The 16,667-nt window shown below is 40.5% G+C and overlaps 2 protein-coding genes across 7 annotated transcripts; one reads left to right on the top strand and one right to left on the bottom strand.

The window, feature by feature from the left end:
- Positions 1 to 4,188: 4,188 nt before the first annotated feature.
- Positions 4,189 to 7,546, bottom strand: thap11 (THAP domain containing 11). The gene has a single exon (XM_034869279.1). It carries the CDS (start codon positions 7,151 to 7,153, stop codon positions 6,323 to 6,325), a length of 831 nt encoding a protein of 276 aa, XP_034725170.1. The 5' UTR covers positions 7,154 to 7,546; the 3' UTR covers positions 4,189 to 6,322.
- A 1,298-nt stretch (positions 7,547 to 8,844) lies between these two features.
- Positions 8,845 to 16,510, top strand: gfod2 (glucose-fructose oxidoreductase domain containing 2). 6 transcript variants are annotated; one of them, XM_034869257.1, is made up of 4 exons: positions 8,990 to 9,196; positions 9,558 to 9,652; positions 10,716 to 11,095; positions 12,487 to 16,510. In XM_034869257.1, exons 3-4 carry the CDS (start codon positions 10,843 to 10,845, stop codon positions 13,386 to 13,388), a joined length of 1,155 nt encoding a protein of 384 aa, XP_034725148.1. In that variant the 5' UTR covers positions 8,990 to 9,196; positions 9,558 to 9,652; positions 10,716 to 10,842; the 3' UTR covers positions 13,389 to 16,510. The 6 variants fall into 6 exon arrangements, with proteins under 6 accessions (XP_034725118.1, XP_034725148.1, XP_034725123.1 ...); XM_034869232.1 differs by having other exon boundaries at positions 9,558 to 9,658; XM_034869239.1 differs by having other exon boundaries at positions 8,993 to 9,200; positions 9,558 to 9,658.
- Positions 16,511 to 16,667: the final 157 nt, after the last annotated feature.

The raw sequence follows: 16,667 nt of genomic DNA, 5'->3' as shown, positions 1-16,667 counted from the left end.
TCAGGAGGTTTTTCTTTTTCTGGGAACAGATGGATGACGTCCCACTGAGGATAAGAGAATCTAGCTCACCTGGGAGTCCAACACAGATGCGAAGCGCCCTCTGAGAATATCAGCAACCCATGTGATCATCATCCATAGCTGGGTCATGAGGGGTCATTAAAAAAGTGCTGTATTTGTTACATAGTCTGAACTAAAGATCGGACAGCAGCAAATTACACATGCAGATCCTCTTTTAGAGGGGTGATTGTAAACCCTTTAACTTATTTCCAACTTTTCTCTTACTAGAGCATCTGTTTTACATCTCCCTTCTCTTTCTCACAGCCTCCAAATCCCCTGCTAGGCCCCCCAGATGGCTCACACTCTGTGCATTAGTATAAATCCTGGTTCACATCTACGGACACAGGAGACATGGTAACCCTTTGTTAATCTGCAGCTTGAAACAACCATTAACTGCAGAATAATCTGTTCCTATCTGAAGCTGTTGCAAATCAATACATAATGGGAGCATTTTGGCAGCAATTCCAGCTGTGAGTTTACTGAAAACATCTGCTTTTTTACATTCTTACTCTACAGATGTGCTCAGGATCAATCAAGTTGAATTGGAGAAGTTGGAACAAGACCGTATGTTGGAGTCATTCCAAAAAAAATTTGAGATATTTCAGCTCTCAGGACTTTTGTTATTGTTACATGTTGTTGCAACCCCATATTTAGGATGCCTGGGAGGGTCCTGTGTGACACCCTGTTCTTATAATTCAGTGTACTATTGAGGGATAGTATAGGTCTGTTTTACATTGTTTGGGCCCTTACAGTAGTTCCAATTAAGATCAATCCTAAGGCTGCAGTGTACAGTGATAGTTTTAATAATAGTGTGCTTCCAACTTTGTGTCAAAATGTTTCATGTTTTAATTTTAAATACCCCAAATGAGTCTTATAAAGAAATAGGTTTCTGAGTTTTGTGTGAAAGAATTTGACTGATCTGCACAGAACCTTGACCTCAACTCAGATGCACTGGAGCACCAAATGTGAGACTGGCCTTATTGTCCAACATCTGTGGCAACCACACTGTGGTGGCTCTTGGCGCTAAAGTGTCCACATACCTTTGGCAAATGTGCTGTCTTTGTTGATCTAAACCATATGATCCATTGTTCATTGTGTTTTTACTTCAGCTAAAGCATTAAACTTGTCAGGTTGTCAGGTGTGTGTCAGACACACAGATGTGTGAGGTGATATATTAATTGTCCTTCCAGCAACAAAGAACTCGCTCAAATCTTTGACTAAAGGTGGTCTCACCTTGTGGTTTGCACAAGTAGTTGAAAATGTAACCGGTTCTGCTTCTGACACTTGAGTTTACTAGTTAAGTATGCTTTATTGAATTTCAAATTATGCAGCCTACATGTATAACTTCACCACTGTTGTCAGATACAGTAAGGAAAAGTATTTGAACCCTGCTATTTTTCAAGTTCTCCCGCTTAGAAACCATGGAGGGGTCTGAAATTGTAATCTTAGGTGCATGTCCACTGTGAGAGACTTAATCTAAAAAAATATATAGAAATCAAAATATATGATTTTTTAACTATTTATTTGTATGATACAGCTCCAAATAAGCATTTGAACACTTTTCTATCAGCTACAATTCTGACCCTCAAAGACCCGTTACTCTGCCTTCAAAACTTCCACCGTTGGAGCAAACATTAGAAAATGGAAGAAGCTAAACATAACTGTCAACTTCCTCGGACTGGGGATCCATGCAAGATGTCACCTTGTGGGGTCTCAAAGATCCTAAGAAAGGGGAGAAATCAGCTCAGAACTATACGGGAGCAGCTGGTCAATGAAAGAGCTGAGACCACCGTTTCCAAGGTTACTGTTGGTAATACACTAAGACGTCATGGTATGAAATCATGCATGACACGGAAGGTTCCCCTGCTTAAACCAGCACATGTCAATGCCTGTCTTAAGTTTGCCAATGACCATTTGGATGATCCAGAAGAGTCATGGGAGAAAGTCATGTGGTAAGATGAGACCAAAATAGAACGTTTTGGTCATAATTCCACTAACCGTGTTTGGAGGAAGAAGAATGATGAGTACCATCCCAAGAACACCCTCCCTACTGTGAAGCATGGGGGGGGGGGGGTTTCTGTACATGGGACAGGGCGACTGTACTTTATTAAGGAGAGGATGACCGGGGCCATGTATTGCAAGATTTTGGGGAACAACCTCCTTCCCTCAGTTAGAGCATTTAAGATGGGTCGAGGCTGGGTTTTCCAACATGACAATGACCCAAAGCACACAGCCAGGATAACCAAGGAGTGGCTCTGTAAGAAGCATATCAAGGTTCTGGCGTGGCCTAGCCAGTCTCCAGACTAAAACCCAATAGAGAATCTTTGGAGGGAGCTCAAACTCTGTGTTTCTCAGCGACAACCCAGAAACCTCACTGATCTAGAGAAGATCTGTGTAGAGTAGTGGGCCAAAATCCCTTCTGCAGTGTGTCAAACCTGGTGAAAATTTGACCTCTGGAATTACAAACAAAGGCTTCTGTACCAAATATTAACATTGATTTTCTCAGGCGTTCAAAACTTATTTGCAGGTGTATCATACAAATAAATAGTTATAAAATCATACTTTTTTTTTTTGATTATGTCTCTCACAGTGGACATGCACCTACGATGAGAATTTCAGACCCCTCCATGATTTCTAAGTGGTAAAACTTGCCAAATAGCAGGGTGTTCAAATACTTATTTTCCTCACTGTAACTCCACTCACATTTAGTCTTGGAGCACAGTGCAGTTTTCCGCTCAAAAAAGCGTTATCTATAATAACAATGTTTCTGCTATTGTTATAATAAAGACAGATTTTCTGTAGGCACTATCTGAGTTCCCTTGGTCTAAGTAACTCTTGAAATGTTTTGAAACCAATACCCTAACATTTTATTTTTAAATGTCATTATTACTTTATTTATTTTCTAAAAGAAGGCGAAGACTATGCACACAAGCAGCTGCACAAGAACTGTCTAAATCAAATACTAATACTGCAACTTGCAAAATTGTAATTCAATTCAGTAAAAATCTGATAAAAGGACAAGTAAGCCCAACCCTAATACAACCTGGAAGTTTAATTAATTGTAGTGATAGTATGACATATTAACCAGGATAGATACAACAACCATTCAAGCGCATCCGCTCATGGTATTCTACATGGCTCAAAAGTGCATGAAACGGAGCCCTGTATTTATATGAATGTTGGTATGGGTAAAAAAAAAAAAAAGACGTCTCTATTGCTATCCCTGCAAACCAAAAGGCTCAAGAACCAAAAAAAGGAAGTCCTAATCTGAACGTTTTTACAGCAGACAATGTCTAGATTGACCTGGCAGACTGTGAATAGAACTAAATCCTGCGGACTCCATGCTGTCCGAAGATGACCATACTGCTCAAGAGTCATGCAGTGTTCTCAAAAAATCAAACAGCCACTAAAAGCTTTAGGTGTACCGCTTAACAGACATATACTGTATCTGATATAGATAATTGCAAGACATGTGTAGCACGTCACATTTTAGAAAAAAATGCTGCACAGTGCCCCTTGTCCAACATTTTCAAACAGCAATATAAAAACCAATACTGTCTTTGTGCCCAGAATATTTTGTAATTTATATATTATTATATATTTTGTAACAAAAGCCCTTAAGAGAATTTATATAATCACAACTCATTTTTAGGCAAACCTAAACTGTGTATGTAGTCTGATGTCAGACACTGGATTTCAGGATCACTTATTGCTTACATTGTTTTACTTAATTCACATTACATAATTACTCTCAAATGATGACACAATCGGACGTGAGAAGCTGTTGTTTGGCATGAATACTGGCAGGCTACTGTGGTAACAGCAGCCATAGAAAAGGAATATAGAGTTGTGTAAATTTGATTGACAGCACTGGATTAAGGTATTATGCAACACTGTTGGGAGTAAAAAAAAAAAAAATCCAGAGGAGATTAGATCCTCGCTCTCTCCAATGCTCTCTGTCCATCGTCATCCGTCTTTCTCTCTCTCTCTCTCTCTCTCTCTCTCTCTCTCTGTTTTGACACATTATTACAGCAGGTGTTGAAAATGACGCATTGAAGTTTGGGTTGAGTAACTGCATTACAGCTTAAGACAACATTTCACTGCCTAAGACAACATTTCACTGCTTAAGACAACATTTCACTGCTTTAATATGATCACCAATTAAGCAAATGACCAACCAAGCTGCTTACACACACACACACACACATACACACGCACGCACGCACGCGCAGACAGATAACGCATATTAAGCCACATAGACAGGAGCTAAACCTCCTGCTCTTCAAGCTTTTATGCCACTGCCATCTAGAGGGAGAAAATCATGCTGCAAGATCCGACACATTTGTTTCTACTATTAGTCAAATCTGCTATCAACCTATGAACACTCCAAGTAAACAAAACAAAAACAATCATTTAACCCATACACTGTAGTGGTACACTAACTGAAATGATAGTTCCCAAATTATAAGTCAGGATGATCAAATCCATAAATTGTTTGACAAACAATTGACTGCTGTATGTGATTGATGAAGTAAAAATTGCTCACTTTTCAAATGTAACAATTTGCTGTTCAAAAAACTTCCGTTTTGCTTTTCAACTGTTAACCAAAGGAAGCAATCTGAGGACATCAATCTATCCTCTGGTACCTTGTATTGGCCATGTTTCATTATTTTTGGACGTTTTATTTCTTAACCAATTAATCATTTAATCTTCTATTGTAAGTTAACCCTAACTTACAATCACTAAAACCTTAACTGGTATCAGTGCCTTGTGTTGTTTCTCAACAAGTTAATCCAAGAACAAATAATATTCTCAAGATCAGAAAGAAGAAACAGCTAAGTAGATGGTTTGCACACTTCACACATTTATCACATTCATCTTAATAAGGCAATATCTTCGTCAGGGCGCCTACAGAGTAAGTATTGAGCGAGACTTTACCGTGGTCACCTAACAAGCGTAGGAAACAGGGCACAACCTTGAGATTTGAGTTCATGGTTCGTTTCCATCACAAGTCTTAATAATTGTACATTTTTATACTTTTCCACAACACAGCTAATAAAAAATAGTTCTAAAGCAAGTAACTGGAAATTCAACATTTTCAATTCTTTCTTAAAAAACAAAGAGCCACTGAGTGGTGACTTTGGGGGTGACCCAGAGGGAGAGCTAAAACATTCTCAACTTGAAGGTAAAAGTAATAAAAATCCACCAGGATCTTGTGATCCACTACTTACTACTGTGAGACTGGACACAATCGCACTGGAAACAATTCATGAATTGACAAATTATTCAGCCTGAATCAGCACTATTTCAAAATGACATTTACTTCAAAATGAGAGCAGAGCATTGCTGTCAGTCCAAGTTCAAAAATCTGAAATGTATGTCACATCCTGTGCATAAAACACTCATGAACAGGACAGAGAAATGCAGCCGCTAAACTTCTGTGTGGGGGAACATCCCACACATTAATCAACCTCAGGGGCAGGCATACATGTTAAAGTTGCATAAGGTATCTTGAGAACCTTTTCAGTTTAAGATCATAAAAAAGTCTGAGCAAATGTAACTTAATGCATGTGTTCAAGAAATATCAATAAGATTACATCTTTTGAGTGCTCCTTCAAGTTTTAAGGAATTCCTTTAAGTCTTTTCTGTTACACAAATGTCAACAAAAAAAAAATTAACTTACGGGTGCCTTTAAAGGTAACTGGTAGAGTTTTATTTCATTGACTACCAACACATGTGTGGCAAGGATAGTGTTTTGTTTACAAAAAGAATCCTAGAGATGCATCATCTTGGCATCCTTTGCCTCCGTAAATCTATTGTGAGATGTTTCTTGCATCGACCTAATTTAAATTAATAAGGGAATACAAAATCGTAAAAGAAAAAACATCTATGCAACTAGGCAGTTTCGAGCATCTTCCTAATCACCAATCCGGTTATAAACGTGTAAGGATGGCTAAATGTCTGTCTGTGCAAACTATGAGTCCCAGTTGAATGAATAAAATGTATCATTGACCTTGTTTGGGCTTCAGGCCATTAGAGGACTGCATCTTTCTAAGTAATCAGCCATGGTGTTATTGATATATGCTACATAAACTAGCCAGCCAACTTTTTACCTCTGGCCTACGAAAAAGCAACTCTACTTGTTGAAAATAAATTGTCATCGTTCCGTAGTTACAAAATAGGTCTGGATCTGCCATATTAAAACCCCTCGAATCTCGGTTAGCTGGAGTCTCTGTAACGGGTCGTCTCGGGCTATGTTCGCCCATCAGATTTTCTTCCGGACGCTAAAAGCTACAGAGTTTCCGTACAGCAGCCGGTCCCGCTCCCGCACCTCCTCTTGTAGCTTGGCCTCGGTCACCCTGAGCTGACGGATGGTCGCCTTCATCTCCTTCATCTTCACCTCCATCAGTGCGATGATGTCCCGCTGCTCGTTTAGTTTCCGCAGCAGCTCCGCAGACGTGGTGCCGGTGGTCAGCGAGTACGAGTGGTCCAGCGGGCTGCTGGTCACACTGACGTACTGCACGGGCGGCTGGTGCACAGTGGACGCGGTCTCGACCGATGGGTCGTCGGCAATTAGCTCGACGGATACATCGGCGGTGGTGTAACAAGTCCCCTCTGACTGGGCAGGCAGCCTCGCTGTGCCCAGGTACTCCCCGTTTTGGCCTATCTGAACCACGGTGATACTGTCATCGCTCGCTTCGCCGCCTGCATTGCCCTCGGCTCCTTCTGCCGTACTACCCACTACACTGGTGACGACAATCCCGGAGGTTGCAGCGGCAGCAGGGGCAGGAACCGCCGTGGACACTTTCCTCCCTCTGCCGCGCCGACTCCTGCGCTCATTGACCCCCCGCAGAGGAAAGAGGGACGGTACTCGGATACTGTATGTCTTCCTCCCGCCGGCGAAATGCACGCTGCAGACTCGGTGTCCTGTTGTGGGCTGAAAGGTGCTGAAGCAGCCGCTGACCCCGGCCCGGGAGATGTTCCTCAGCCACAGCTCCCTCAGCGTGGTGTCTTTAGGAAATGTGTAGAAGCGAAGGTCCCGGTCCCGGTGCGAGTTGTTGTAGCAGCCAGGGACACAGCAGGTGAACCCGGGCATGTTTACTTCAGCACCAAGACTAAAAGCACGGTCCTTGTATGAAGTTTAGGTTAATTTATTGTTGTTTCTTTATTCTATGCGTTGTTATCAAGCCCAGTGGCCTACAAGCGGAACTACACGTCCCACAACGCTAACAACTTCCTGTTTAGTTTTCACCGAAAGTAAGCCGCTTTTCGTCGTACGACGACTGAATCCACCTGAATTTTTCCGGACTCAAAGCATGCGTAGCTTGTATTTATGCTGAATTCGAGGCTGATATTTTATTTTCCGTGGTAAATGTCTTGTTTTGTTCTTCGCGGTCTTATCAAGCCAACCGTCATCCACTGAGAACTAAAAGTCCCATAATCCCTTGCGCTTCCTGTCCTGGTCCGTTAGTAAACCACCGCCCCTGTTGGTCAGTAGGTGGAAACGCCATTCTAATCTCTACTGGGAGAAATTGGCTACTGTGTTGTTTCCATGACCAAATCTGTTTTTTAATTATTATTTAAGCACACAGAAAATAATGACAACATGTAGGTGAACAATAACTGCATGCGTAATACAGATTTTTAATAAGCATGTTCCAAGGGAATGCTTTACAATTCACAAACAAAAACTAAAAACACATATGAAGGTGGATCGTGTGTGGGGGCTTTGAATTTAGAATGTCTTATTAAACCTGTTGAATATCCTCAAGAGGAATGAATGGTTTATTTTGTTTCATCCATAGGAATATTCAGAGAAATTTAAAAATAACCCTTTTCCTAGTGCAGACACAAAACAAACTAGGTACACAAAGGGTACAAATATAAAATTGACATTTCAACAGCATAAACAGATTAATACAAGGAGGGTACAGACGTAAATTTCCGACCAGAATAAATTATGAAACAAATAGCCTATGCAATAAACAGATTAGGAGAATACCGTAGGTATTCCAAATAAGTAGGAAGTGCAGAGAAACTGCAGAGAGAGCAAGAGTGAGAAATCATTCTCATACCGAACACACATCAACTCAAATAAAAAGCATTTGATATCCACCCACAAAAGTGAACATGCAACAGGTTAGTATTTTGTTGACGTGGTCCCATTACTCACACCATTTGTTCAATTTTTATTTATTCAGATACCAAAACAGTATTTGTTCCTTCACCACATGTCAAAGCAAAGCAGTTTAGGAAAAATATATGACATGATATTTATATAATGTTTTATGTCAAGTATTGCTGGAAGGTAAAAGCCCATGTGCCCATATTTTATGTGAAGGAATATTGTAGGTTTGAAAGGGCATTTTAGCTCTTATTTTATTCATATATGTATTTAGGATTTTTGACTAGAAAAACGTGTCACATAGTGTGGAGTTGCATGATAAATTAATCTGCAGGCTCCCATCTTTGAAATACTTTATAGCCTACCACCTCTGCGAAATCCACTGTTGAACTGGCATCACCCCTTAAACATCCCCTGGGCCCTACCCCTCTAAAAAAAAAGGGGGCGGAATGTACACTTCATACAGAACCAAACCATCCCATAGGCTACCATTCATTCCAAAGAACCCACTACAGGCGTGTTTAAATGTGTTTTTTTAGCAACTGTACCACATAACGTTGAAATTATAACTTATGGAAATACCTCTAACTATTAACTAAAAACATAAAACGGTATGAAGTTAGCCTACTTTTTAAATGGTCAGGCTCTCAGCGGTGTCAAGACTAACGTACTGAATCATGGGTAAACACGGTGCACGATCAAAGAATGTACTTGCTCCACAGGCAGACCTGTATCGGTGACATACGTTTATTTAAATAGCGTTTTCGTTATTTAGCTTTATCTACAAAATAACATGTTTCACATGGAACCACGTTACGTGTGTTTAACCAAAGTCATATTTACGCGTCATGCTTAATGCGTCTGTGTATCTACTAAACTCTCCGCCTCTCTAGCCTCTTGTAGTATCTCTGGTCCTCCCCGCAGTCCTGTCGTTGCTACTGAAGTTACCATTAGCAACTGGGCAGCGCCCCGGCTGAGCACCTTCAACCGCTGTTGATGTTGTCGTTAAATACAGTAGGTAGCTAATGTTACATTTCATGATGGGTTGCTTTTTATAACAAGTTTAAAGACAGTTCAATTAACTTAAGATATTAACTCTGTAAAGTACATTCGTGAATACGGATCTTTTTGAGTTCGCTTTGCGGCTGTCTGGCCCGGGCTAGCTGAACGTGCTAGGTAGCTAACTAACTAACGTTATCAGCTTAGGTTGTGCGTGTGAACCTCAGCGTTAGCTATCCGGATCATATACACCTTAAAGTAGTGTACACTTTTCGCAAGTTTGTGGTATCGTAACAAAAAAAACACTAATGCCCATCTGCTGTTGATCTCGACAATAATAATTTCATGCGGCATGGCTTTGTTCTTTTGTTTGTAGGATGTTTGTTATCTGACCGACAGCCACAAAGCACGGCTCGGTTACTTTCCAGGGGTGTCCAGTATGAGAGTGAGGTTCCAACAACTGCCAGCCTGGTAAATGTGAGTTGGTTTGGCCACGCTGTTTGTGCCCTGAGGTGATGCATTGTGCAAAAGCTTATTTCCCCCAAAGCTTCATATGGCAGGTGCACTGGCACACACGCAAATGTCAGTCTGTTGTTGTGCAGTGATGGCTACAAGGAGGCAAGTGAAGCACACTGTCAGCACCTGCCAGTTTCCTGGTTTTTCCTCAAATGTTCACGTCACATCTTTTCCCGAAAATACATATTCACAATATTATAAATAGACAAAACATTTATAGTCTTTGCACAACCTCATTAGAGTTTAGACAAGAAAGAACTGATAGATAACACTGAGTCGGTGCTGCCCATTACACAAGCCTACTAACAGCAATTAGCTACATGGACGGCTGAAAGCAACAAAACAGTCGCAGCTCTATAACCAACAGTTAGCTAGATCAGGAAATCCCCGAAGGTACGTGGAGAGTTGTGAGGGCCTCTGGTGAGCTGAGCTAAACACTATTTCATATTTAACCTATTGTTATTAGGATAAATTGTTTATTAGTTAAGCTGCTCTGTGTGCAAGTTGATGTACATAAATGCCACTGTGTGTAACCTGGATAAGGTCAAATACAGATATAAATTTCACTTGCGACAGAGGTAGAGGTGACGTTGACTTTCGGTGGGTGTGGAACATCTCAGGAATGGTATGTTAACTATGTAGTAGGACACAATGTAAGTAGCTGTCGGCAACTGCTGATGAGAAAAACTGGTCTAGATCTCCATTGGACACGTTTGTCCTGTTTGTTGGTACAGTCACTAGATAATATACATATTATGATATGAGACAATTGATTGTCTTTGGTTTTGGTTATCCTAACATTGTGATATAGATTAAATGTCTTACATCCTGCATTACAGTAAGGTGATTTGAACTCTTAACTGCTTTTGCTCAGGATCAGTGTATGCTTTTACATGCATGGTCATTATTGCTCACCTAAAGTTTAAGTGGAAACACCATTACATAAAAAATATGTATTTGATTTAGTCAATTTCACAGTTTGTCAATGTCACTTATAGTCTCTTCTTTCATTTTACAGGTACAGTAAGCTCTCCTTGATTTCCAGAAACAGTCAAGGCCTTGACAAGCAAGGGAATCGTAGGCTTTTGGAATGTTGGTGAAGCTGGCCATGGTTTACACGTAAGGGCGCAGTGAGTGGCACTGTCATGTTGCCAGGAGTCGGTGTATTTGGCACGGGCAGCACAGCCAGGGTGCTGATCCCGTTGTTGAAAGCTGAAGGCTTTGAGGTTCATGCACTCTGGGGGCGAAGTGAAGAAGAAGCGCGCTGCTTAGCAAAGGAGCATGGCATCCCATTTCACACTAGCCGATCTGATGACGTTCTGCTGCACCAAGATGTTGACCTTGTTTGCATCTATATCCCACCCTCAATGACCAGGCAGATTGCTGTCAAAGCATTGGGTAAGAGGACATAAACACACATACACTTTTAATAAACGGCAGTTTTTTTACTTTTGTCAGCCTGCCCTGTCCAAAAACCCCGGGAATATTTAAAGTTTATAAGTTGCACTTTTTTCACTAAACATTTGTGCTAAGCCAACATGCAGTCACTCCATCACAAGACACACAATCTACTGTATTGCTAAACAAACAAAAAGAGAATATCGGAAGATAATCAGTTTTCTTCCTAACCCACTAGGTTCATATCCTTCATTCCAGTTTCCGCTGGCACTATTACCCTCTTAGTTAAATAAACTGTTAAGGGGACTTGACCCAGCTGGGCGTGGCAGGTTGATTCTGGAAGAGATTTGAAATTTTTGACTGTAATGACAGTGCTTCCCAAAAGATGCATTTTTCTGTAACGTATTTCTCAGGGTTTATCCTTGAGATGTGATGAATGGTAATCATCGCTGTGACAACAGGGAACATAGCAATTTCAGTCGAAAAACCCAAAACAAATCTTACCGACAATAACTTGAAATACCCCACATTTTGTATCAGTTAGCAGCACAGTGAAGCAAACATAAGCAACACATTGTCGTATCAGAGGAGAGTTGATCTATAACGTTAACTTACTGTATCTGATGGAATTCCTGAGTGTTGACCTCAGCTTCCTGTTTTACTTGCAACTTCCTGAGTGTGTCTCCACCAAAGGGACTACAAGCTATACACACCCTCTTTGCTATCACATGTAGTTGTAGGAGAATGTTGAATTTTTGTTCATTCATACCAAACTCCAGGAACTGAGTAGTAATGGAGTTTAAGGCCATCAACTCTGCCTGAGCACTGAGACACCAAGTTCACCCCACACCTTCCAATCATAATTAATTTACACTCAGTTGCCATTTAAAAACGTACACCTTGCTAAAACAATCACAGTCTAATACAACAACTTTATGGCTTTATTTTGGAGTCTGCAAGTTGGTCTGTTATGCGGTTTACATTGTATTGCGTTATGCAGAGAGCTGTTTCTACAATTTTGTTTACCCTCCGTGATATAAACAGTGGTAGCAACTGAGTGTATGTAAAACATCAATTGAGTGGGAAGCTTTATTATTAGTTTAAGGCAGATTATACCATAGTCTAACCCTAGTGAGAGAACACGGTGCTTACCACTTTCAATTGCATAATAAAAGATACAATGAAAGAAGGAAATCAATTGTTCAACCTTTCTCGTTGCTGCAATACAAGTTAACCAACAACCATGAAAAGGTTTTTATGTGAGAGTGGGGAGTTTGTCATATTGCATCTTTGAAACGTAAAATTATCATTTTACTTTACCTCCAGAGAGCCCTCAATTTTGTTTTATCTTTATATTGATAATCCCTTCTTTTTCCCCTCGCTCTCTGCAGGTATAGGTAAGAATGTTGTGTGTGAGAAAGCTGCAACAGCTGTGGATTCATTCAAGATGGTGACTGCTGCCAGATACTACCCACAGCTGCTCAGCATTATGGGTAATACCCTGCGTTTCCTGCCGGCTTTTGTGGCAATGCGCCAACTTCTGATGGAGGGATATGTTGGGGAAATGCAGGTGTGTGATGTCCGAGTCTATGGCCCCAGCCTCCTGGATCAGTCGTACGGCTGGACATGTGAGGAGTTGATGGGAGGAGGCGGTCTGCACACTGCCGGCTCTTCCATCATTGACCTTTTAAGTTACCTAACCGGGGCACGAGCCCATCGTGTTCATGGCTTGCTGCGGACTTTTGTACAACAAAATGGTTTGATCCGAGGCATTCGCCGCGTCACCAGCGATGATTTTTGCTTCTTCCAAATGTTGATGGGTGGTACTGGCTCTAGCTCTGGTGGTCTGTGTTGCACTGTGACCCTGAACTTCAACATGCCAGGGTCATTTGTGCACGAGGTTATGGTAGTTGGATCCACTGGAAGACTGGTTGCCAGGGGAACAGAGCTGTACGGTCAACGCAATGGGAGTAAAGGTGAGGAGCTGTTGCTAAGCGAGAGTGGGTGGGCAGGACCAGAGGTAAAAGAGATGCCCTTGCCTCACTTGCGGGGGCTGAGCTCCATGGCAAAGGCACTGAGACAGTCTTTTCAGGCTCACGAGGAGCGCAGGTCATGGGCACGAGGACCGGTTGCCATGGCGCCAACATTTGAGGACGGTCTGTATGTGCAGACGGTGGTCGAGGCGGTGAAGCGGTCCAGCTGTAGCGGCGAATGGGAGTGTGTTGAGATCATGAGTCAGGAGCCAGATCCGAATCACAACCTGTGTGAGGCTCTGCAGAGAAATAAGAACTGAACATATTTATACAGCCAGTGCAACTACTACATATGTCTAACAAAACTGGGCTCTGAATGTTTTACCTTTAATTCAATTACCCATGACTACTTTTTGCAATTTCACATTCTGTCATATTTCGAGCAGAATATTTTCCTTTTATAAAACATAACTGTGTTTTTACACTAAATTTGTTAACCACAGCTCCAATATTCTGATTCTCTACATAAAATATTAGAATAGCTGTGTCAACATCTACCTGTGTCCCATTTACACATTTATTACCTGTACCATGCTAAATCGTAGACACAGTCTTTATTCTTATTGAAGCTTGAAGTCCAGGAGTCATGACTGCAAAGGTCCTGCAAAATAAGGTTATATGCGTCACCTGTTACCAAGGCACTACCATTGGCAAATATTGGCAAAGTTCCTTGTATCAAATTTCCTTTCATCCTCACTTTAAGCAGCATGTGTGGTTTAATTTCTGTTTCTTTTTAAAACATGCAAGCTGTTGTATTTTACTGATAATCAGAGCTCAAATAGCTTATACTTCATCTGTGATTGGACAAGAGCACATCTCTTCGTGATTTAATATTTATTTTCTTTTAATAGTTTTTCCATGTCAAATCATCATACCGTCAGTAGTTAAAGTGTTTGCCACAGTTGAAGATTACAATACACCAAGAAATGGTTGACTAGGCATCAGCGCTACTGAAACTATGTGCATCCCAGTTTTGGGTCATGACCAGTTGTGCTAAGCTGTAAATTTAGTTATTTGACTCTAATTAAAAGCCAATGTACAGTCAGATCTAGAAAACATTTTAACCTCTATTGTTTATAATATCTAGATGTATTTTGGTGTTAACTTATTCCCAACACAAATAGCATCTTATTGTGAAAGGAAGGTTTTTAGCTCTGACATGAATGTGAATATCAAAGCGTGAGGATGATTTGACTTACAAAACAGTTTCATTGTCTGCAGTGTGGCAACTGGCAGAATTCGAACGATGCTCAATGAGAGCTCAGCCTTTGGAAAATTCAGAATAAGAATAATGGAGCTGTGCAGAGTTTAGTTTTTATTTAATTTTTATTTTGGGGGGAATTTGTAAGAATAAGCATACATTTAAAGATTGCAAGAGGGGCTTGTAGGTTTTTATGTTATGACATGACATGCCATGGCATACATAGGATACCAGGGATTGAGTAAATAAGCTGTATAGAAAACTGAATAATGAAAAGTAAAATTTGTAGCATTGCTCCTCAAAATGCCCAATTCTATAGAGATACTCATCTTAAACCTTAATTTTGAGTAGCACTCACGCCCTTAGGTAGGAAAACTGGAAAGTCTCCTTCACAGGCAAAGCAGCTATAGTGAGCTGGAATTCATGACGGCTGTAGTGGATTTCAGCAGTGACATGTTTTCATAGTGGGGGGGAAAAGGTATCTAAACATCAAAATTTCAAACCACTCCTGCATCATCCATGTGTTCATTACATGCTGTCATCATTTTATCAAAATATACGACTTTAAGAAGTTTTAATGAGGATGATAGGGCAACACTAGTCTGGCTTACTTATACTGTGCTAGGTGACGTGCCGGATGTCGAGCTTTCTCCTTCCCTTTCCGCTATCCGTTTTGCAGGGACATCCGGGGCTTAGTGCCGCCGATGATGATTGTGATTGATTAAAAGAAATACAAACAAGTCAGACCGTTTCTTTTCCCTCTTTTAGAATGTTAACTCATGCAGCCAGACCATACTCCAGCAATGACACAGCGCTGTGGAGATAGGTCTGGCAATGCCAGACTAGTGCAACAATGATGCAGCGTTTTTGAGTTATATTTTGGGTAAATGCTGACTTGAACAAACCTATGGAAAGACAGGGGGAAAGTGGATTATGCCTCAAAGAAAATGATTTATAGATATGTTTGGTACCTTTTTTCCAATGAAAATTCACCAATGGTAATTATTCAACCATTGAATCTGACTTTGAAGAAGGAAACTATCACTATCACTTTTAACAGCCACCTGTCAAGTTTCCACAGAATGAGCATTTGATGCTTAGATTTTAGGTGTATCACATTATTTTACATTAGCAGAAACAGCCTTGTCCTAGAAATTACAGATTAGTGACCTTTTATTGTTAAACTGTCAAAACTTTTAGATGCAAAACCTGAGGGTATTTGGTAACTAAATTGAGTTTAAAACTGTGGGAAAGGTTTAAATACATGTGTTAACCTTTGGAAGTAAATGTATGCTTTTACAAGATTTTGCTTCATGCAATCCATGCATATAAAGTTATTACAAATGTTTAAATCCAGAGACTGGAGCAAAGGTCCACCCCCGTACACTATTTATCCCTAAACATTACTGATCTTTTTGTTGAGTAGAACCACTGGATCTGACATGCACAAGAGTATACATGTGTGCCTCTCTAACTTGCAAAGACCAAGAGTAGGAAGTGTTAAACAGTTTACCATCATTGTAGTCACTCAACACTGTCACACTGCATCTGAGTACTGCTGAATATCCTGAATAATATTTGGTCTCAGCGCTCCTACAGCTGAGACAGGAGGTGAAGAAGTGTGCTGGTTTGATTTGATTGGTCTGTTTCCTTCTTAAACCCACGCAGGATCTGCAAATAAGGAAACCTACATGTTACACACTTACCTCACGCTATCCTAACGGGGCTTTACAAAAACAAAGTTTACATTAAGTGTCTTTTTTAAAACGCATCACATTTGCCTGCAGGATGTCAAATAACCCACCATTGTTAAAATACATTCTGACCTTATTGTTTGTTTTTTTGCACTGATAACTGATAAAATGCCACATATTTAATAGCCGGGGTGATGCTTGTACCAGGCGTTTTACTGTAAAACGGAACTTAACGTGTATGTATAAGGAAGCCTTTTTGTATTTATTTATGTCTTGGTGTGGAGAAATTTCCCCATTGTTTATTCTGTTCAGTGTTTGGGTTTTTCAGCCTGTGAATCTCTGTTGAAATATTTATCTTGTAGAGGTTTAGTGTTTTAATTGATAATATGGCTTTTTGAGCACAATGTGTTGCATTTAAGTTGGGAAACTGTACTGTTCATCTGCCTGGCGCATATTTCCCTAAATAAATACAGTTGTATTCATTTAGCGTTTTGGTCAGACTGCAGTTTATTATGTAAAGATAAAATCAGTCTTTACCTGTATTAAAACCAAACAACACATATGTTAAGTATCTACAGTGGGTACGGAAAGTATTCAGACCCCTTTAAATTTTTCACTCTTTGTTTCATTGCAGCCATTTTCCA

This window comes from Etheostoma cragini, chromosome 1 (assembly GCF_013103735.1).
Source record: "Etheostoma cragini isolate CJK2018 chromosome 1, CSU_Ecrag_1.0, whole genome shotgun sequence".
Taxonomy (NCBI): domain Eukaryota; kingdom Metazoa; phylum Chordata; class Actinopteri; order Perciformes; family Percidae; genus Etheostoma; species Etheostoma cragini.
The sequence above is the reverse complement of the archived record's forward strand: the minus strand, read 5'-3'. Positions and strand labels throughout refer to the sequence as shown.